The 21,669-nt window shown below is 49.5% G+C and overlaps 1 protein-coding gene across 1 annotated transcript in view; it reads right to left on the bottom strand.

The window, feature by feature from the left end:
* The window catches only part of hfm1 (helicase for meiosis 1), a 367,785-nt gene that overhangs the window by 162,610 nt on the left and 183,506 nt on the right, over window positions 1-21,669 (bottom strand). The window contains exon 18 of the mRNA XM_072512843.1: window positions 7,861-7,955. Within this exon, the coding sequence (XP_072368944.1) occupies window positions 7,861-7,955 (95 nt within the window). The remainder of the gene's footprint in view (window positions 1-7,860; window positions 7,956-21,669) is intronic.

Genomic DNA, 21,669 nt, shown 5'->3' with positions numbered 1-21,669 from the left:
TAGCAACCTTCCCACTCCTGCCGCTTAGGGGGATCCAGGAGAGGGTGGTTTCTAGAGGATGGATAGGAGAGGGGAGCATCTCGGACATATATAAAGAGCTCATGGGTTCAGAGGAGACGCAAACCGAGGAGCCGAAGAAAAAGTGGGAGGAGGAGCTGGGGGGAGAGATAGAGGAGGGCCTCTGGCAGACGCGTTGGGTAGGGTCAATGCGACCGCAACATGCGCCATGCTCAGCCTGATCCAATTTAAGGTCGTTCACCGGGCTCACATGACAGTGGCCCGGATGAGCAGGTTCTTTGGGGTGGAGGACAGGTGTGCAAAGTGTGCGTGGGGGCGAGCGAACCATGTCCACATGTTCTGGGCATGCCAAAAACTATGGGGATTTTGGCAGGGGTTTGCCGATGCCATGTCCAAGGTATTAAATACGAGGGTGACAATGAGTCCAGAGGTGTCGATTTTCGGGGTGTCGCAGGACCCGGGAATCCAGGAGGAGAAAGAGGCAGATGTTCTGGCCTTTGCTTCCCTGGTAGCCCGGGGGCGGATATTACGAGCATGGAGGGACTCGAAGCCCCCGAAATCGGAGACCTGGTTATCGGACATGGTTGGCTTCTGCCTGGGGAAAATTAAGTTCGCCATGAGAGGGTCTCTGTTAGGGTTCGTCCGGAGATGGCAACCATTCATCGACTACTTCGCAGAGAATTAATCGTCAGCATAAGGCACAGGGGGGTTAGGCTAGCTTAGATCTGGGGGGTAAGTAATGGTGGGGCCTGTGGGAGAGGGAGGCGGTATTTGCACTATGTTAATATTTTCCTTGTTATGTACATTGTTGATTTTGTTGCTGTTACAATGCCAAAGAAATACCTCAATAAAATGTTTATTATTAACAAAAAAAAAAGCTCAATACCATCCAGGACAAAGCAGCCCGCTTGATTGCTACCGCTTCAACAAACATTCAATCCATCCACCGACAAACAGTAGCAGCCATGTATACCATCTACAAGATGCACTGCAGTAACTTGCCAAGGTTCCCGAGGCAACACCTTCCAAACTCATCACCACTACCACCTAGAAGGACAAGAGCAGTAGATACCTGGGTACTCCACCTCCTTGAGGTTCCCCTCCAAGTCACTCACCACATCGACTTGGAAATATATCACCGGTTCTTCACTGTCGCTGGGTCGAAAACAGTACTGTGGGTGCACCTACACCTCGGGAACTGCAGTGGTTCAAGAAGGCAGCTCACCACTGTGGTGTTGGATGCTCTGAGGTACAGACGAACCAACACGGTTGCGATTGGTACAACGCAGTTTTATTCCAACTAGTTATTTACACATCTGACTTCGTACTCAGCACGTGGTGACTGTGTGAGTGTCTTGTTAATGAGGTCCTGGCCTTGTCCTGTCTCCAGTTGGACTGCCCAGCAGGTGTCGTGTTTCTTGTCTTATACTGTGTCTGCTCTTGTCTGTGATTGGCTGTCGTGTTATGTGTGCTGATTGGTCTGTTGGTCTGTCTATCATGATGTGTGTGTTGTGATGTGTGTTTGAATCTCATGACATCCCCCCTTTTTTTACAAGATTATGTGCCTACGTGGTTATAAATATAAATGTGTCCTGAGTGCAGCTAAAGGTGTGTGTGCGTGATATTTACAGCATGTACATGTGGCGTAACTATATACAAGGGGCGATGTCAGGTGTGACATGCTAACGAGGTTGTACCATAACAAAAGAAGAAGAACATTGAAATTTGGACCGATCAAACGAGGCCTGGAACGACGAAACAGTGACATGTTACAATACAGTAGTTGCTAAAATGTGACGTGTGAACAGTCTCATAAGTCCAGTCTAGTAGGTGGGCGACGAATTCGGGTTGACCGCCTCAAGGGTGGGTCGAGAACCACCGGCTGAGGTGCGAGCCTGGCCACGGACGGCGATAGAAGGGGCATGGTATATGGCAGCTCCACGAAGTCGCTATCAGGAACCAGTGGAGGACACGGCGTCTGTGTATGGTTCCGTTGCGAGCGTGGAAGTAGGCGAAGGGCTCGGCGATTGCGCCTACGCACGGATTCATCCGGCATGCGTACCAGGAACGAGCGGGGAGCCACGCGTCGGAGAACTTCGGCAGGTGCTGACCAGCCACCGTCTGGTAGGTGGATGCGGACGTTGTCTCCTGGGGCCAGGGAGGGAAGATCAGTTGCCCTTGTGTCGTACGATCTCTTCTGGCGATCGCGCTGCAGTTGCATCCTATGCAGTACCGGAACATGGTCTATTGTTGGTGCCAGGATGGAAGGCACAGTGGTTCTGAGGGCGCGACTCATCAGCAGCTGTGCTAGCGAGAGACCCGTGGCTAGTGGGGCCGAGAGATAGGCCAGCAGGGCGAGGTAGAAGTCCGATCCGGCAGCAGCAGCCTTGCAGAGGAGCTGCTTGGCAATGTGAACGCCCTTCTCCGCCTTTCCATTGGACTGGGGATGCAGAGGGCTGGACGTCACGTGTGTGAAGCCATACGAGGCCGCAAAGGACGACCATTCATGGCTGGCAAAACAGGGCCCATTGTCCGACATGACAGTCATCGGAATGCCGTGGCGAGCAAAGGTGTCTTTGCAGGCCCTGATGACAGCAGACGACGTGAGATCGTGCAGGCGTATGACTTCTGGGTAATTGGAGAAGTAGTCCACTATGATAACATAGTCCATGCCAAGAGCGTGAAATAGGTCGACACCCACCTTCGCCCAGGGGGACGTCACCAGCTCATGGGGCAGAAGCGTCTCAGGAAGTTGCGCCGGCTGAAACCTTTGGCAGGTTGTACAGTTGATCACCATGTTGGCAATATCGTCACTGATGCCCGGCCAGTATACCGCCTCTCGGGCCCTCCGTCTGCACTTCTCGACCCGCAAGTGGCCTTTGTGTATTTGATCGAGAACCAGCTGGCGCATACTGTGCGGAATCACAATCCGGTCCAGCTTCAGAAGGATCCCATCAATGACGGCTAGGCCGTCTCGTACATTATAGAACTGCGGGCACTGCCCTTTGAGCCATCCACCCATCATGTGGCGCATCACTCGCTGTAAAAGGGGGTCGGCCGCTGTCTCTCGGCGGATGCGGGCCAGACTGGAGTCATCAGCCGGCAGATTTGCCGCTGTCAAGGTCACCTGTGCCTCGACCTGACATACGAACCCCTCCGCATCTGGCGGCGTGCTCACTGCTCTGGATAGGGCATCCGCCACGATGAGGTCCTTCCCTGGAGGGTTGGAAGTCCAGTTGGAAGTCGTACCTCCTGAGTTTAAGTAGGATGCGCTGGAAACGAGGGGTCATCTCGTTCAGGTCCTTGTTTATTATGCTGACCAGGGGGCGGTGGTCAGTTTCGACCGTGAACCGTGGAAGACCATAGACGTAATCGTGGAACTTGTCTAAACCGGTTAGCAAGCCCAGGCATTCTTTTTCGATTTGCGCGTAGCGCTGCTCTGTGGGGGTCATGGCCCGCGACGCATAGGCAACCGGGGCCCACGACGACGTGTCATCCCTCTGCAGGAGCACTGCTCCAATGCCGGATTGGCTGGCATCAGTTGAGATTTTGGTGGGACGAGACGTGTCGAAGAACGCCAACACTGGTGCCGTGGTGAGTTTGCGTTTGAGCTCCTCCCATTCCAGCTGGTGTGTGTGTTGCCACTGGAACTCTGTAGATTTTTTGACGAGGTGGCGCAGAGTCGTTGTGTGGGAGGCAAGGTTGGGAATGAATTTCCCTAGGAAGTTGACCATGCCAAGGAAGCGTAGGACAGCCTTCTTGTCGGCCGGCTGCGGCATGGCTGTGATGGCGCTCACCTTGTCTGCATCCGGACAGACCCCTGACCGGGAGATGTGGTCCCCCAGGAACTTCAATTCGGTCTGGCCAAAGGCGCACTTGGCTCGGTTGAGGCGCAGGCCGTTTTCCCGTATGCGGGCAAAAACGCGTTGGAGACGATGTATGTGCTCCTGCGGTGTGGTGGACCAGATGATGACATCGTCCACATATACGCGCGCCCCTTCGATGCCTTCCATCATCTGCTCCATGATTCTGTGGAAGACCTCGGATGCCGAGATGATGCCAAATGGCATCCGGTTGTAGCAGAATCTGCCGAAAGGGGTGTTGAAGGTACATAGCTTTCGGCTGGACGGGTCCAGTTGGATCTGCCAAAATCCTTTAGAAGCATCCAGTTTCGTGAATATCTTCGCTTGGGCCATTTCACTGGTGATCTCCTCCCGTTTGGGTATGGGATAATGTTCCCGCATAATGTTATTATTGAGGTCTTTGGGGTCTATACAGATGCGGAGCTCGCCAGAGGGCTTCTTGACACACACCATGGAGCTGACCCATGGCGGGGCTCCGTGACCCTGGATAGGATCCCTTGGTCCTGGAGATCCTGCAGCTGCAGCTTGAGGCGGTCTTTAAGTGGCGCAGGAACCCTGCGAGGTGCGTGAACGACCGGGATGGCGTCCGGTTTGAGGCGAATTCGGTAGGTGTATGGCAGTGTTCCCATGCCTTCGAATGCCTCCTGGTTGTGGGCGAGGAGCGATTGGAGCTGTGCGTTGAACTCGGCATCCGGGAAGTCAGACGTGCCGTCTGGAGAGAGAGAGAGAATTTGTTGCACAAGGTGGAGAGCCTTACATGCCTGTGCGCCCAGAAGGGAGTCCTTCGACGAGCCAACTATCTCGAACGAGAGTGTGGCCGTGTGTGTTTTGTGTGTCACCTGGAGCTGGCAGGATCCCATGGCCGGGATAACGTTCCCGTTGTAGTCGACCATCTTGCACTGGGATGGCTGAATTGGTGGTCTGACCTTCATGGCATAGAATGCTGACCATGCTATGAGGTTGGCGGAGGCGCCAGTGTCCAGGCGGAAAGCGATCGGCGATCGGTTGACCGTCAGGGTGGCACTCCATTCATCGGCCGGATTGATGGTGTTGACCCGGTTCACATCAATGACCGCAACCCGGAAGGCGTCTTGGTCATCTGTGTCGTCGGTTTGGATGTCGTGGTGTGGAGGCTGGATGGTCCGCACGTGTCTGCGAGGTTGTCGGAGATGTGGAAGATCCACAGGTTGAGCCGCTCGACAGTAGGCAGCGTAGTGGCCCATCTTGCCACAGCGTAGGCATTGTCGGGTTTTTGCAGGACATTGCCCTTTTAAATGTGCAGCTCCACAGTTGCCGCACGTCATGCGTCATGGCGTTCGTTACGCCACTACGCATGCGCAGTTTGGTCTTGCGTTGGGCGCGCCTGCGCAGCACGTCCCTCAGTGTTGCCGTAGGTTTTGGCGCGCACAAACGCGGGAGGCCTCAAAAAGCGCGCGAAACGGCCGCCCTCGTCCGGGCCGCGGGCCGGGAGAAACTCGATTGCCTGGATGCGTTCGGCCTCGTGGGCGGCCTAGCTTGCCGATCCAATCGCTTGGGACCCCCTCCGTGCCGATTCGGTCGCCTGAAATTGGGCATAGCGGCTGGTCGCATTTTCATGCAGGACACAGACTTCAACTGCCGATGCTAAGGTCAGGCCTTTAATTTTTAGAAGCTTCTGGCGTAGGCCACTGGAGGCAACGCCAAAAAGGATCTGGTCCCGGATCATGGACTCTGAGGTGGTACCGTAACCGCAGGACTGCGCGAGTATGCGGAGGTGCGTCAGGAAGGGCTGAAAGAGCTCATCCTTACCTTGTAGGCGCTGCTGAAAGATATACCTCTCAAAGCTTTCATTGACCTCAACGTTGAAGTGCTGGTCGAGCTTGAGGAGGACCGTGTCATATTTAGATTTGTTCTCGCCTTCCACGAACACCAAGGAGTTGTATACATCGATGGCGTGCTGACCTGCGGTAGTGAGGAGCATGGCAATCTTTGTTTCGTCTAAGGCGCCCTGTTTTTCGTTGGCTCGCATGAACAGTTCGAATCGCTGCTTGAAGAGCTTCCAATTGGTGCCCAGGTTCCCAGCGACTTGCAACGGCTGCGGTTTGTTGTGGGTGTCCATGGCTCAGGATAGCAGATTTGCCGGTAAGTATCGATTCACTCACTGGTACCATGTGGTGTTGGGTGCTCTGAGGTACAGACGAACCAACACGGTTGCGATTGGTACAACGCAGTTTTATTCCAACTAGTTATTTACACATCTGACTTCGTACTCAGCACGTGGTGACTGTGTGAGAGTCTTGTTAATGAGGTCCTGGCCTGGTCCTGTCTCCAGATGGACTGCCCAGCAGGTGTTGTGTTTCTTGTCTTATACTGTGTCTGCTCTTGTCTGTGATTGGCTGTCGTGTTATGTGTGCTGATTGGTCTGTTGGTCTGTCTATCATGATGTGTGTGTTGTGATGTGCGTTTGAATATCATGACAACCACCACCTTCTGAAGGGCAATTAGGGATGGGCAATAAATGCTGACCTAGCAGGCGACGGGATGTAACATTGAATTTTTAAAACTGAAAACCTTTGCCGGGAGGGCCCTCTGGGGATCCTCGGTGGGGGAGGGGGGGTTGGGAAAGAGGGCCGATACTACTGTGTTGGGGGGTTGGAGAGAACCCCATACCTTGTGTGGTTGGGGTTGCTCCTCTGTGCCTGTGGGTGGGGGGGGGGGGCAAGAGAGTTATACTTCAGTGCTGATTGGGATGCACTTTACAGATTCCTCCCCGATTTCTGTGGAGCTGGTCTTGCCAGCACTATCAGGTCTCGCCCGCGAGACTGACACCGTAAATCATGCCCCCAGATTTTTCTTTCCATCAGAGTGGCTGAAGATCTGTTCTAAAAACTTCGTTGTGCGTCTGGAGAGATACACACCGGCTTTCAGTCAGGTCCTGACACTGTCAAATTCTGGGAGAATTCCACCCATATTGAATTGGGCTTGCTATTATCACCCCAACCAAGATGGCGGGAGAGCATCAAATGTAAGGGCAGTTAAAATTTCAAAACAGGAATGCGTAAATATTGGACGATTGAGTCAGATTATACTTTGGTAGCATGCCTGAAGGATGTTTATGGCTCAGAATCTGCAACATCTATTTAAAGGTAATAGCTTTGTCATTTTTAACTCTGATTCACCTTCTAATGCTGGCTCTTTTTGAATGCTGGTTGCATACAATCTTTGTGCTCCCCATGACTTCAGTGACACAGTTTCATATTTTATATAATATTAAATAAGGTTGTTTATTTCAGGAGAGTATATACAACCATAAAACAATCTTTTATGCATGAGTTAGAAGCCAAAAATGGAGGCATTCTAGGCCATGTCTATTCTACCACCGTGACTACTATCTAATCAGTTAATCTAGGATTCCTTATTTATTTTGATGTAATGAATGGTTTTCCTATCAGCTCTGTCAATGGCAGACCATATAGCTAAAGTTAGTTATGTTGCATAGATGCTTAAACCTGATTATTACTTGTTTCTGATGGTTGGCTTGCTTAATTTAATGTTGACGCTAAGTTAAAACTCAGTAGAGCTGAAAAAAAATCATGAGAGTTCAGTGACCACAATTACCACCAACTGAAACCTTGTCCAAAATGTACTTACATCTGACAATCTGACAGCACTCAAAGACTCTAAATCAACAAAGGAATTTTTCAGCTTTTCATTCCCTATTATCCTTAATATATTTCTTGTCCAAACTCCTAGCAAGGTTGGCCCCCAAAAAACTGAACCACACAAAATCTACAGATAAAAACTTTTTTTTTAACAAACAGCAGATAAAAACTTTGATTATTCATCTGCCTAGAGCCATGAATGACAGCAAAGTGTGTACAAAAGGTGATGGTATAGTAACCTGGAGTTGAATTTTATTTAAACCTACTTCTATGTGCAAAGAATTTTCTGCATGCTTTTTGTGTCTGTGGTTTAAACCAATCATATGTACCAAGAATACCTGCTTTCAATGGTATGTGTTCCATCTAACATCTGTGTGTACTTGTCCTTTGTTTGGGTTCTTGTCATGATAACTACTGTAGCTGTTGTGTCGAACTGAAAGAAATTACAGAAATATTCAGGAAGTTAGAACATTCTCATATTTTTATACATATGCATGCTGTATACTGTATGGCCTGGATTTTGTTCTGATCTCACAACAGTAGATTTCCTCTACCCACTGTTTTGACCCAGTCATGCTTTCTGGGATAGTTCACAAGAGGATTCCTGAAGGTTTCCAAATTTTGTTGGATGTATTCCTGGAGGTTTGCTTCTGTGACCTAGATGACGATGGGACATTTGATTACATGACCATTTTCAGGATGACCCTCTTTAGAATCAATAAGTTATTTAAAAATCTTCAGTGTGCTGCACAAAACTTACTACTGGGGTTGCCAACACTGGCTGGACATATTCACTACTGGGGTTGCCAACACTGGCTGGACATATTCACTACTGGGGTTGCCAACCCTGGCTGGACATATTCCAGGATACGTCAGCGGACGTGACGTCATGGAAAACTGGCAGGTTCTGAGAGCACGAGAGAGGAAAATAAACAAACTTTAATTAGGCAGACAGGATGAATTTGCAGCGAGGGCAAATAATGATTAAAGTTGACAGGAAAAAAATGGCTTTGCTCACTCTTAAAGGGCTCAATCCCAAGATCCGACGACATGATTTTGAACAGGGATATTAAAAGTTGCGAAAATTGTAAAAATTTCCTTACATTTTTCCCCATCTCTATTTTTAATGAACTGAAGAAATCCAAATACCAACTCGCACGCATCACACTCGGACGAATGCTCGTTGCTTGCGGCGATCTCTTAATGAAATCCACCAATCTCATTGCATCCCACTAAAATACCAGACAATCAGTGTCCTCCTGCCTTTTGTTTTGGTTTAAGGTTTGAATTTGAATGTGGGTGCTGCACTGAACGTTACGTCAGGGCATGGAAATGCCTCATAATGACAGCTGCAGTTTCGTCCCTATCTGGCTTATTGTGGATGACGAATTAAAGGACTGATTTGCTTAAAATGTCATTTTAAAATCTCCCAGATTGCTTTCTTTGGCCACTGAGATATTGATGGTGATTCCAGTAGACTCCCAGCCATTCCAGAAGAGTTGACACCCCTACTTTCTACACATATTTAAATTCTGGTCACTCTTTCCTGTCAAAGCTGTTTGCACTGTTGTTTTTCCATAGTTTTTCTGAAATTTTGCTAGAAATCGCAGAAGTTTTTGTGAACCTGTTTAACATTTTACGACAAAAAACCGCGACAGAAATGTTTTCTTGCTACTGTTCCCTTGAAGATTCCTTTTGTAAATAATTAACCCTGTACAGAAAACAAAAACACTTCTTAAAATTCTTGGGAAGAATCAATATGTTGCAATTGAAGGATCATCACATTGATTCAAGTTATGTTACCAGGAGATATCAAAGAACAAAGAACAAAGAAATGTACAGCACAGGAACAGGCCCTTCGCCCCTCCAAGCCCGTGCCGACCATGCTGCCCAACTAAACTACAATCTTCTACGTTTCCTGGGTCCGTATCCCTCAATTCCCATCCTATTCATGTATTTGTCAAGATGCCCCTTAAATGTCACTATCGTCCCTGCTTACACCACCTCCTCCGGTAGCGAGTTCCAGGCACCCACTACCCACTGTGTAAAAGACTTGCCTCGCACATCTACTCTAAACCTTGCCGCTCTCACCTTAAACCTATGCCCCCTAGTAATTGACCCTTCTACCCCGGGGAAAAGCCTCTGACTATTCACTCTGTCTATGCCCCTCATAATTTTATAGACCTCTATCAGGTCTCCCCTCAACCTCCTTCGTTCCAGTGAGAACAAACCGAGTTTATTCAACTGCTCCTCATAGCTAATGCTCTCCATACCAGGCAACATTCTGGTAAATCTCTTCTGCACCCTCTCTAAAGCCTCCACATCCTTCTGGTAGTGTGGCGACCAGAATTGACACTATACTCCAAGTGTGGCCTAAATAAGGTTCTATACAGCTGCAACATGACTTGCCAATTCTTATACTCAATGCCCCGGCCAATGAAGGCAAGCATGCCGTATGCCTTCTTGACTACCTTCTCCAACTGTGTTGCCCCTTTCAGTGACCTGTGGATCTGTACTCCTAGATCTCTCTGACTTTCAATACTCTTGAGGGTTCTACCATTCACTGTATATTCCCTACCTGCATTAGACCTTCCAAAATGCTTTACCTCACATTTGTCCCGATTAAACTCCATCTGCCATCTCTCCGCCCAAGTCTCCAAACAATCTAAATCCTGCTGTATCCTCTGACAGTCCTCATCGCTATCCGCAATTCCACCAACCTCTGTGTCGTCTGCAAACTTACTAATCAGACCAGTTACATTTTCCTCCAAATCATTTATATATACTACAAAGAGCAAAGGTCCCAGCACTGATCCCTGTGGAACACCACTGGTCACAGCCCTCCAATTAGAAAAGCATCCTTCCATTGCTACTCTCTGCCTTCTATGACTTAGCCAGTTCTGTATCCACCTTCCCAGCTGACCCATGATCCCGTGTGACTTCACCTATTGTACTAGTCTACCATGAGGGACCTTGTCAAAGGCCTTACTGAAGTCCATATAGACAAGATCCACTGCCCGACCTGCATCAATCATCTTTGTGACCTCCTCGAAAAACTCTATCAAGTTAGTGAGACACGACCTCCCCTTCACAAAACCATGCTGCCTCTCACTAATACGTCCATTTGCTTCCAAATGGGAGTAGATTCTGTCTCGAAGAATTCTCTCCAGTAATATCCCTACCACTGAAGTAAGGCTCACCGGCCTGTAGTTCCCTGGATTATCCTTGCTACCCTTCTTAAACAGTGGAACAACATTGGCTATTCTCCAGTCCTCCGGGACATCGCCTGAAGACAGTGAGGATCCAAAGATTTCTGTCAAGGCCTCAGCAATTTCCTCTCCAGCCTCCTTCAGTATTCTGGGGTAGATCCCATCTGGCCCTGGGGACTTATCTACCTTAATATTTTTTAAGACGCCCAACACCTCGTCTTTTTGGATCTCAATGTGACCCAGGCTATCTACACATCCTTCTCCAGACTCAACATCTACCAATTCCTTCTCTTTGGTGAATACTGATGCAAAGTATTCATTCAGTACCTCGCCCATTTCCTCTGGCTCCACACATAGATTCCCTTGCCTATCCTTCAGTGGGCCAACCCTTTCCCTGGCTACCCTCTTGCTTTTTATGTACGTGTAAAAAGCCTTGGGATTTTCCTTAACCCTATTTGCCAATGGTTTTTTGTGACCCCTTCTAGCCCTCCTGACTCCTTGCTTAAGTTCCTTCCTACTTTCCTTATATTCCACACAGGCTTCGTCTGTTCCCAGCCTTTTAGCCCTGACAAATGCCTCCTTTTTCTTTTTGACGAGGCCTACAATATCTCTCGTTATCCAAGGTTCCCGAAAATTGCCATATTTATCCTTCTTCCTGACAGGAACATGCCGGTCCTGAATTCCTTTCAACTGACACTTGAAAGCCTCCCACATGTCAGATGTTGATTTGCCCTCAAACATCCGCCCCCAATCTAGGTTCTTCAGTTCCTGCCTAATATTGTTATAATTAGCCTTCCCCCAATTTAGCACATTCATCCTAGGACCACTCTTATCCTTGTCCACCAGCACTTTAAAACTTACTGAATTGTGGTCACTGTTCCCGAAATCCTCCCCTACTGAAACTTCTACCACCTGGCCGGGCTCATTCCCCAATACCAGGTCCAGTACTGCCCCTTCCCTAGTTGGACTGTCTACATATTGTTTTAAGAAGCCCTCCTGGATGCTCCTTACAAACTCTGCCCCGTCTAAGCCCCTGGCACTAAGTGAGTCCCAGTCAATATTGGGGAAGTTGAAGTCTCCCATCACCACAACCCTGTTGTTTTTACTCTTTTCCAAACTCTGTCTACCTATCTGCTCCTCTATCTCCCGCTGGCTGTTGGGAGGCCTGTAGTAAACCCCCAGGGCAGCACGGTAGCCTTGTGGATAGCACAATTGCTTCACAGCTCCAGGGTCCCAGGTTCGACTCTGGCTTGGGTCACTGTCTGTGCGGAGTCTGCACATCCTCCCCGTGTGTGTGTGGGTTTCCTCTGGGTGCTCCGGTTTCCTCCCACAGTCCAAAGATGTGCAGGTTAGGTGGATTGGCCATGATAAATTGCCCTTAGTGTCCAAAATTGCCCTTAGTGTTGGGTGGGGTTACTGGGTTGTGGGGATAGGGTGGAGGTGTTGACCTTGGGTAGGGTGCTCTTTCCAAGAGCCGGTGCAGACTCGATGGGCTGAATGGCCTCCTTCTGCACAGTAAATTCTATGACATAACATTGTGACTTCACCCTTCTTATTCCTGATCTCTATCCATATAGCCTCACTGCCCTCTGAGGTGTCCTCCCATAATACAGCTGTGATAGTCTCCCTAACCAGTAGTGCAACTCCGCCACCCCTTTTACATCCCCCTCTATCCCGCCTGAAACATCTAAATCCTGGAATGTTTAGCTGCCAATCCTGCCCTTCCCTCAACCAGGTCTCTGTAATGGCAACAACATCATAGTTCCAAGTACTAATCCAAGCTCTAAGTTCATCTGCCTTACCCGTAATACTTCTTGCATTAAAACATATGCACTTCAGGCCACCAGACCCGCTGTGTTCAGCAACTTCTCCCTGTCTGCTCTGCCTCAGAGCCACACTGTCCCTATTCCCTAGTTCTCCCTCAATGCTCTCACCTTCTGACCTATTGCTCCCCTGCCCACCCCCCTGCCATACTAGTTTAAACCCTCCCGTGTGACACTAGCAAACCTCGCGGCCAGGATATTTATGCCTCTCCAGTTTAGATGCAACCCGTCCTTCTTATATAGGTCACACCTGCCCCGGAAGAGCTCCCAGTGGTCCAGATAATGGAAACCCTCCCTCCTACACCAGCTGTTTAGCCACGAGTTTAGCTGCTCTATCTTCCTATTTCTAGCCTCACTGGCACGTGGCACAGGGAGTAATCCCGAGATTACAACCCTAGAGGTCCTGTCTTTTAACTTTCTGCCTAGCTCCCTGAACTCCTGCTGCAGGACCTCATGCCCCTTCCTGCCTATGTCGTTAGTACCAATATGTACAACGACCTCTGCCTGTTTGCCCTCCCCCTTCAGGATGCCCTCTACCCGTTCGGAGACATCCTGGACCCTGGCACCAGGGAGGCAACATACCATCCTGGAGTCTCTTTCACATCCACAGAAGCGCCTATCTGTGCCCCTGACTATAGAGTCCCCTATTACTATTGCTCTTCCGCGCTTTGACCCTCCCTTCTGAACATCAGAGCCAGCCGTGGTGCCACTGCTCCGGCTGCTGCTGTTTTCCCCTGATAGGCTATCCCCCCCGACAGTATCCAAAGGGGTATACCTGCTCGAGAGGGGGACAACCACAGGGGATTCCTGCACTGACTGCCTGCCCTTTCTGGTGGGCACCCATTTCTCTGCCTGCACCTTGGGTGTGACCACATTTATATAACTGCGATCTATGACGCTTTCCGCCACCTGCATGCTCCTAAGTGCATCCAATTGCTGCTCCAACCGAATCATGCGGTCTGTGAGGAGCTCCAGTTGGGTGCACTTTCTGCAGATGAAGCCATCCGGGACGCTGGAAGCCCCCCGGACCTGCCACATCTCACAGTCAGAGCACTGCACCCCTCTAACTGACATTGTGTCAATTAATTAGTAAATTAAAATTAAAAGTTTTTTTTTTAAATCTTTTTTTAAAGTTACTGTTAACTATCTGTTTCCTAGCACTAGATTGCTACTATAAATGTGAAAGCTAAATATAGTACTCCCCGATCTCTGGCTTAGATACCCCTCTAAATTATAATTAAGTAATTATGTTTAATTAGTTACCAATGCTTAATTTTTTTAATTTAGTGTAGATTCCCAACCAGCCCCTCAGGTCACAGCTTTTCTGTGATGTCACTTCAGTTCCCCCCCCCACCCCCGCAACACACACACACACACAATTTGAAAAGGTAATAAAAGTAAAAACGTGTAAAAATCACTTACTTACCTTCTTACCTTCTGAGGGTCTCAGATGTTCTCAGGTTCTCTCCCTGACAGAGACTGCTCCTCCTCCTCCGGACGGCTCCCGAAACTAGGCCGTGATCTTTTTAAATCTCCGCTCCGACTCGCAGCTCCCGCTCTTTTTAAATCTCCGCTCCGACTCGCAGCTCCCGCGCTTTTTAAATCTCCGCTCCGACTCGCAGCTCCCGCGCTTTTAAAATCTCCGCTCCGCCTCGCAGCTCCCGCTCTTTTTAAATCTCTGCTCCGACTCGAAGCTCCCGCGCTTTTTAAATCTCCCGGCTGTCTCGCTTCTCGCGCTGTTTTCAATGTCCCGGCTCTCTCTCCTCTCGCGCTGTTTTCACTGTCCCGGCTCTCTCACCTCTCGCGCTGTTTTCACTGTCCCGGCTCTCTCTACTCTCGCGCTGTTTTCACTGTCCCGGCTCTCTCTCCTCTCGCGCTGTTTTCAATGTCCAAATCACTTTACCAAATGCCATAATTTACAGTGCTGATTATAAACTGAAGAATACCATTTAACCACTCACAAGCATTAATTGAACTGCCCCAAGAAGTATAATTAACTCCTTAACACAAGCTAACAGCAATGCACAACTGGTCGAGCAAGAATCTCTTGCATCAGACTGGTACAACAGTAATTTTGTTTTACAAAATCAAATCAGTACCGTACTTCAACAGATTAGATAAGAATAAGTCTCGAGGCTACAGAAGGTGAGGAATGAAAAATAAAGACTCGGAACATCTCTTTTTCTGATAGCTGTAAGATATTGTCCCATAATGCCAGCTGCCTATTCTTACTGCATGGACTTCTGGGGCGGGATTTTCCGACCACCCTCCGGATTGGAGAATCGGCAGGGGGCGAGGGGAATCGCACCGCGCCGGTCGGCGGCCCCCTCCCCCCGGCGATTCTCCGGCCCGCGGTGTGCCAAAGTTCCGCCCGTTTTATGCAGGTCCCGCCGCCGTAAATTGGAGTTGGTCCCTTGCTGGCGGGACCTGGAGGCGCGGGCGGGCTCTGGGGTCCTGGGGGGGGCACGGGGCAATCTGGCCCCGGGGCGTGCCCCCATGGTGGCCTTGCCCGCGATTGGCAGGCGGGCCTGTGCCGTGGGGACACTCTATTCCTCCGCGTCGGCCGTGTAAGCCTCCGCGATGGCCGGCGCGAAGGTGAACCCCCTCCTGCGCATGCGCGGGGATGACGTCAGCAGCCGCTGACGGTCCCATGCATGCGCGGACCCACACCGGCCGGGCGAGTCCCTTCGGCCCCGGCTGGCGTAGCACCAAAGGCCTTCCACGCCGGCTAGCGGGGCGCAAACCACTCCGGCGCCGACCTAGCCCCTGAAGGTGTGGAGGGTTCTGCACCTTTGGGGCGGCCCGACGCTGGAGTGGTTCCCGCCACTCCACTGCACCGTTTCTGCTCGCCCCGCTGATTCCCGGAGAATCCCGCCCCAGATCTTTGAAGTAGGTTTTGAGGTTGATTTTTGAGCAACTATTTGGAGATTTAATTTTTATCTATCAATAGAATCACAGAATGTAGCTCTGGAATTTAGCAACCATGAACCACGAGTGTTACGCGCGGAGATATTAGGAAATTTAGGTCCAGAAATTATATCGGAAGATCTAGCAAACAAGTTAAGTGTTAAACCGACTGAGGGAAAATATTGCTAGCATGGAGTCAAAGGGTTGTGCCCACACCTGGCCAAGTTACATTGTCCTGCTCAGACTTAATCTCGTTAGTAGGAATACACAGGATGCCCCAGATTCATTGTTCTTTGGGACACTCCTGTCTGACCAGCTATTAGCCCATTTCAGAGTCAGGTGGCCTTTTTGTTCGTCAATAGGAGGTTAGTTGCACCCAGCCCTCCCCAAAATCCAAACAAAACAGAACAGAAAGACCCCCCTCCCCCGACGTGTAATGTCCATTAAAGAAGTCAATGAACAGTCTCCAGCTTGTAGAGAACCCCTCCTCTGCCCCTCTTATGGCAAACTTGATTTTTTTCCTAGGTGGAGGAACTCTGCTACATCGCCCACCCATGCCCCAACTTTTGGCAGCTCCGAACCAGCACAGCAAGATCTTCCACTGGGCTATCAGGAGGGCAAAAGGCTACCACATCAACCTCTCTCCCCACCTGCACTCCCGGATCCTCCGCCATCCCAAACATCACCACCCACAGGCTCGGTGGCACCGTCACTCCCAAAATCTTTGGCATTACGTTCGCTAACTCTTTCCAGAACCACTCCGATATTCCCAGCACAGTGGTTAGCACAGTTGCTTCACAGCACCAAGACCTGGGTTCGATTCTCGGCTTGGGTCACTGTCTGTGCGGAGTCTGCACGTTCTCCACGTGTCTGTGTGGGATTTTTCCGGGTGCTCTGGTTTCCTCCTACAAGTTTCGAAAGACATGCTTGTTAGGTGAATTGGACATTCTGAATTCCTCCTCAGTGCACCTGAACAGGCACTGTAGTGTGGTGACGAGGGGATTTTTACAGTATCTTCATTGCAGTGTTAATGTAAGCCTACTTGTAATAATAAATATTATTATTAACCATCTGGACATGGTTCGCCGGACGCCCTGCACGCTGCCCACACCTATCTTCCACCGCGGGCAAAAAGCAGCGCATCCTAGACGGCGTCATATGAGCCCTATGCACCACCTTTAAATGTACGAGGCTCAGTTTTGCACACGACAAGGACGAGTTTTTCCTCCGCAGGGCCTCACTCCAAACCACAGCTTGCATCTCCCCTCTCAACTCTTCTTCCCACTTGCGCCGGACCTCCTCCACCGAGGCACCCTCCCTCTTCATCAGCCCCTCATATATATACGTGGCACCTTGCCTTCGCCAATCTCATCCTCGGACGGCAGCTTGGAGGTGGCAGCTGTGGGAACGAACTCAGCTTCTTCCTCAAGAAGTCCCTCACCTGCAGATACCTTTGGCAGCAAATACATCTCCTCAAGCTCCACCAATTCCGCAAACCTACCCCCACAAAGAGTCCCAAAAATCCTCTATCTCCAACCTCCCCGTCCCCAAAATCTTGTATCCAGCCGTGCTGGAACAAACCTGTGGTTGCCACAAATCGGCGGCCATAGGGACATGCCTTCCATCCTATAGTGTTGCCGACATTGACACTCTCAACGCTGGTACCACCACCGGGCTTGTGGAGTACCTGGCTGGCGAGAACGGAAGAGGCTGCTCAATAATAATTCTGCAGAATCAGCAGCGCCAGCAACCACCCGTCCCCGCCTATCCCTTTCCAGAAACACCCTCCTGGTCCGGGGAACCTTACCCGCCTACACGTACCCCAGTATCATCTTATTCACTCTATTAGAAAAATACTTGGGCACGAAAATCGGGAAATTCTGAAACATGAACAAAAACTTTGGCAGCACAGTCATCTTTACTGTCTGGGCCCTTCCAGCCAATGACAAAGGCAACACATTTCACCTCCTAAAGTCTTCCTTCATTTTCTTCACCAGCTTTGCCAGATTCAACTTGTGCATCTGGGCCCAGCTCTGTGCCACATGTATCCCAAGATAACAAAAGCTTGCCCCATACAACCGAAAAGGCAACCTCCTTAAACTCCGCCGCCCTCCACCATCACTGGGCGTTGAGTGGGAATGCCTCACTTTTCCTCATACTAAGTTTATACCCCGAAAAAAGATTGAACTCCCCCAAGATCGCCATAAGCCTGCTGAAAACTTCAACCGGGTTCGCAATATATAACAAGAGATCATCAGCATTGTTGACTTCTTTATTTCTATGTGAACCACAAGCTGTTTCTTATATTGACCGAATGACCACACGACTAGTGTATTAGTTCAAATTCAGTTTATTAATAACACAAAACTTGTTTCTATATTCAATGATACACGCGACTACGCACTAAACTAGACTTAATAACTAAGATGGCCTTTACTTAACTTCAGGGTGATCGGCTCTGTGCAAGAGATAAGGGCTTTATCTGTGTCCACGTTGGAAGTCTTCAGGTTCATCTCGGCTGGGCTCGTCCTTCAGGTAGCGATCGCGGGTCCTTGAACTTGGCTAGTTGATATGCTGCAATTGGTTGCACACAGGCCAGTCCAAAAGAGGCCGATCCCTAGTGTGCAGGGCTTCTTATCCTTCCTCTCTTTCACGCCCTTATGGGCGGTCCTATCTCTAGCTCCAATGGATCGATAGGGTTTCGATCACCCTCATTGATCCTGGCCAATTAGGGGGTGGATACCTCGGTGGCTGGGCGGTTCCCAGCTATCATTGTCCTAGGCACGTAGGCTTTTCCAAATAAGGGGAAGTGGTGCCGGTTAGTCTACTACTGTTGTAGCTCCTTGGTTCAAACTCTATTCTCCTGGGGGAAATGGTGATTGACTTTTAATGGTTGCAAGTTTTGGTGAGGTCTGGCTTCTTTGCATAATCACAGAGGCTGTATACTTGTCTGTGTCCAAATTGACCACAATTTCCATGGTCCTTTGCAGGTGGACATTTTAGATATAAATAGACTCAGAGCTCCATAAGACCTTGATCATGCAGCGTGACAGCGTGTGCTGGTCTATTTTACCTTGCATTTTACTTGTTATTCGCATTTTATTGGATAGGAAGATTATGGACGAGGTGCAAAAGGGCCCACAATTTGTTTGGAGACTAAGGCCCCAAGAATTCTTAACCAAACAATTTTTTTCTGCTGTTTTTAGATCAGCGTTTTTTTGTTAAAGGGTTGGGGCAGATGTGAAGAGATGAGCAATAAAGAGGGGATGTGAATATGGCACGCAACTCAAAACGAGGTCTCAGGAAAAAGGAGTCTTTCCATTAGATTATGGCTGCTCTGTACCATAATATCACTCATCTGAGGAGTTGGCGGTGTAGTGATAATGTCATTGGACTCATAATCCAGAGGCTCAGGCTAATGCTCTAGGGACATGCGTTCAAATCCCACCATGGCAGCTGGTGGAATTTAAATTAATTTAATAAACATTTTAATAAATCTACAGCGTAAAGCTCGTCTCGGTAACAACTACCATCGATTGCTGTAAAAACCCTTGTGATTCACTGATGTCCTTTTGGGAAAGAAATCTGCTCGCCTAATCAAGTCTGTGATTCCAAACCCACAGCAATTTGGTTGACTCTTCATTGCTCTCAGTTCAAGGGCAATCAGGGATGGTTAACAAGTGCTGCCTTGTCAGTGACACCCATATCCCATGGAAGGAATAAAGAGACAAAACCTGCTTTAGTTCCATATCCTTTGATACCCATAACTAATAAGATATATTGCCCAGTTCTGTAGTCTTGTCATATGGACTCGAAATGTCAACTATGAAATGAAATGAAATGAAAATGAAAATCGCTTATTGTCACAAGTAGGCTTCAAATGAAGTTACTGTGAAAAGCCCCTACTGTGGAAAAACTCTGTTTTTCTCTTCACAGATGTTGCCAGGCCTGCTGAGTTTATCTAGCATTTTCTGTTTTCATCTAAAATATATTGCTTGCAGGTTTGAAAATTTTAACTTCACAAAATCCACAGCCTTTTGCAGTGGAGTGTTCCAGATTCTAATTGCACTGTTTGAAAAATGCTTCGTATGCAATTTCTACCTGGTCTTGAATTCCCCCACTAGAGGATCTGGTTGGTCTGTGTTTATAACCTGCCTGCTTACCATTGGCTGGGGACTAATGACAATCCCACAATCCTGTGGGAGTATGAGCTTCCCCAATGAGGGGGGGCGGAGAAATCATTAGCAGACTCCCTGTATAAATAAAGCTGGCCAGTTTGGAACCAGCAGGAAGGGGTAAGCAGCAAGTGAGGTTGCTGCTGGTGTGGATAGATATGTTATTGTAAATAAATGGTATTTCTTTGTATCCTTGAAATTTGTGCTGGATTCTTTGTGGCCCTCACAAAACTGGCAATGAGGGTTAAAGTGAATAGCTGTCTACACTGCTGCAGCCACCTCCCTGGATTTTTGTTGGATACAGGTTGTAAGTTGTTTTCTATTACGCCATGCCTCTGTACGGATGTTTGGATGTTTTTGATGCTGCGCTGGAAAGCTGGAACCAGTATGCACAACGGATGTGTTACTATTTCCGGGCAAACAATATCACTGAAAAGCAGTGCCAGGTGGTCATATTGCTCACTTTCTGCGGCCTGCATATGTTTGGGGTGATTAGGAGCCTTGCGTACCCAGCTGCGCCGGACACCAAAACGTTTGATGAACTTGTGAATTTAGTGGGGCAGCATTTTAACCCAACCCTGCCCATGATAGTCCAACGTTACTGGTTTAATACTGCTGAGAGGACCCCAGGATAATCCCTTGCCGACTTTCTATCCAGGCTACACAGGATTGCGGAGTACTGTGACTATGGTGAGACCTTGTCAGAAATGTTACGCGGTTTGCGGTATTAACAATGCGGCCACCCAGAGATAGTTGTTAGCTCAGCCAACATTGACTTTTCAACAGGCCATTCAAATAGTATTGTCTAGAGAGAGCGCAGAACGAGGAGTGCAGGAGATACAGGGAGTGGAAGTGCATGCCTTGGGGCGCAACCCCTTCCGTCGTAAAACATCCCCCCCGCACTCCTGCGGTACCTTGGGCGAGACGATGTCCGGATCGACGCCAGTGGCCGTCGGACAGTCCTCCCCGAAGGGAGCCTTCTCCAGAACCAATGGATGAGGAGCCATGTGCGTGTCCGACTTGTAGGTGCCGACCCTGTTGCGGACGCCAGTCCTGGGGGCTCCAGAGGCGCCGTCGTTCTGACCGAAACTGGGACCAGCCCAGATGCCGTACCTTCCATGTGGATGAACCTGCAGTGACTACTCCTGAGGACGTGGAGACGGAGGACGACTGCCTGCAGCTGCATTGTGTGGCAGCTCCCCGTGTGGTCACCATTTAAGGTGACAGTACGGGTCAATGGTCACCCGCTTGAGATGGAGTTGGACACTGGCGCAGCGGTCTCTGTGATCGCCCAGAGGACATTCGACCGCATCAAGAGGGGTATACAGACCCTTACATTAACCGACACTGGGGAACCATTGGACATTGCAGGAATTACGATGACCCCTGTTGTTTATGAACGCCAGGAGGGGCGTTTCCCACTTATCATGGTGCGCGACCATGGGCCCAGCCTGTTGGGTCGGGACTGGTTGCGCCATTTGCGGTTGCAATGGCAGCACATCTTCCAAACAGTTTCTGGAGGGTTGTCTGATCTGAGGTGCTAGGACGATACCCAGATGTATCCCAGCCTGGTTTGGGGAAATTAAAAGGGGCCGTAGCCCGTATCCAAGTCGAACCAGGGGCCACGCCGCGCTATTTCCGGGCGCGCCCGGTGCCTTACGCCTTGCGAGAAGGTAGAAGGGGAGCTCACTCGTTTGGAAACTTTGGGTATTGTGAGGCCCGTCCGTATCGCTGACTGGGCAGCACCAATTGTACCTGTAATGAAGCCAGATGCCACAGTTCGCTTGTGCGGCGACTATAAACTTACAGTGAATACGGCTTCCCGACTCGACCGATATCCAATGCCTCGCATAGAGGATCTCTACGCAAAGCTTGCAGGTGGACTCTCGTTCACAAAATTAGATGAGTCACGCCTACCTACAGTTGGAGCTGGACCCGGCCTCCCGACCATATGTAACGATTAATACACACCGGGGCCTGTATGAATATACACGTTTGCCCTTTGGAGTATCCTCTGCCTGTGCTATTTTTCA

Source organism: Scyliorhinus torazame, chromosome 7 (genome assembly GCF_047496885.1).
Source record: "Scyliorhinus torazame isolate Kashiwa2021f chromosome 7, sScyTor2.1, whole genome shotgun sequence".
In the NCBI taxonomy this organism is placed as follows: domain Eukaryota; kingdom Metazoa; phylum Chordata; class Chondrichthyes; order Carcharhiniformes; family Scyliorhinidae; genus Scyliorhinus; species Scyliorhinus torazame.
The sequence above is the reverse complement of the archived record's forward strand: the minus strand, read 5'-3'. Positions and strand labels throughout refer to the sequence as shown.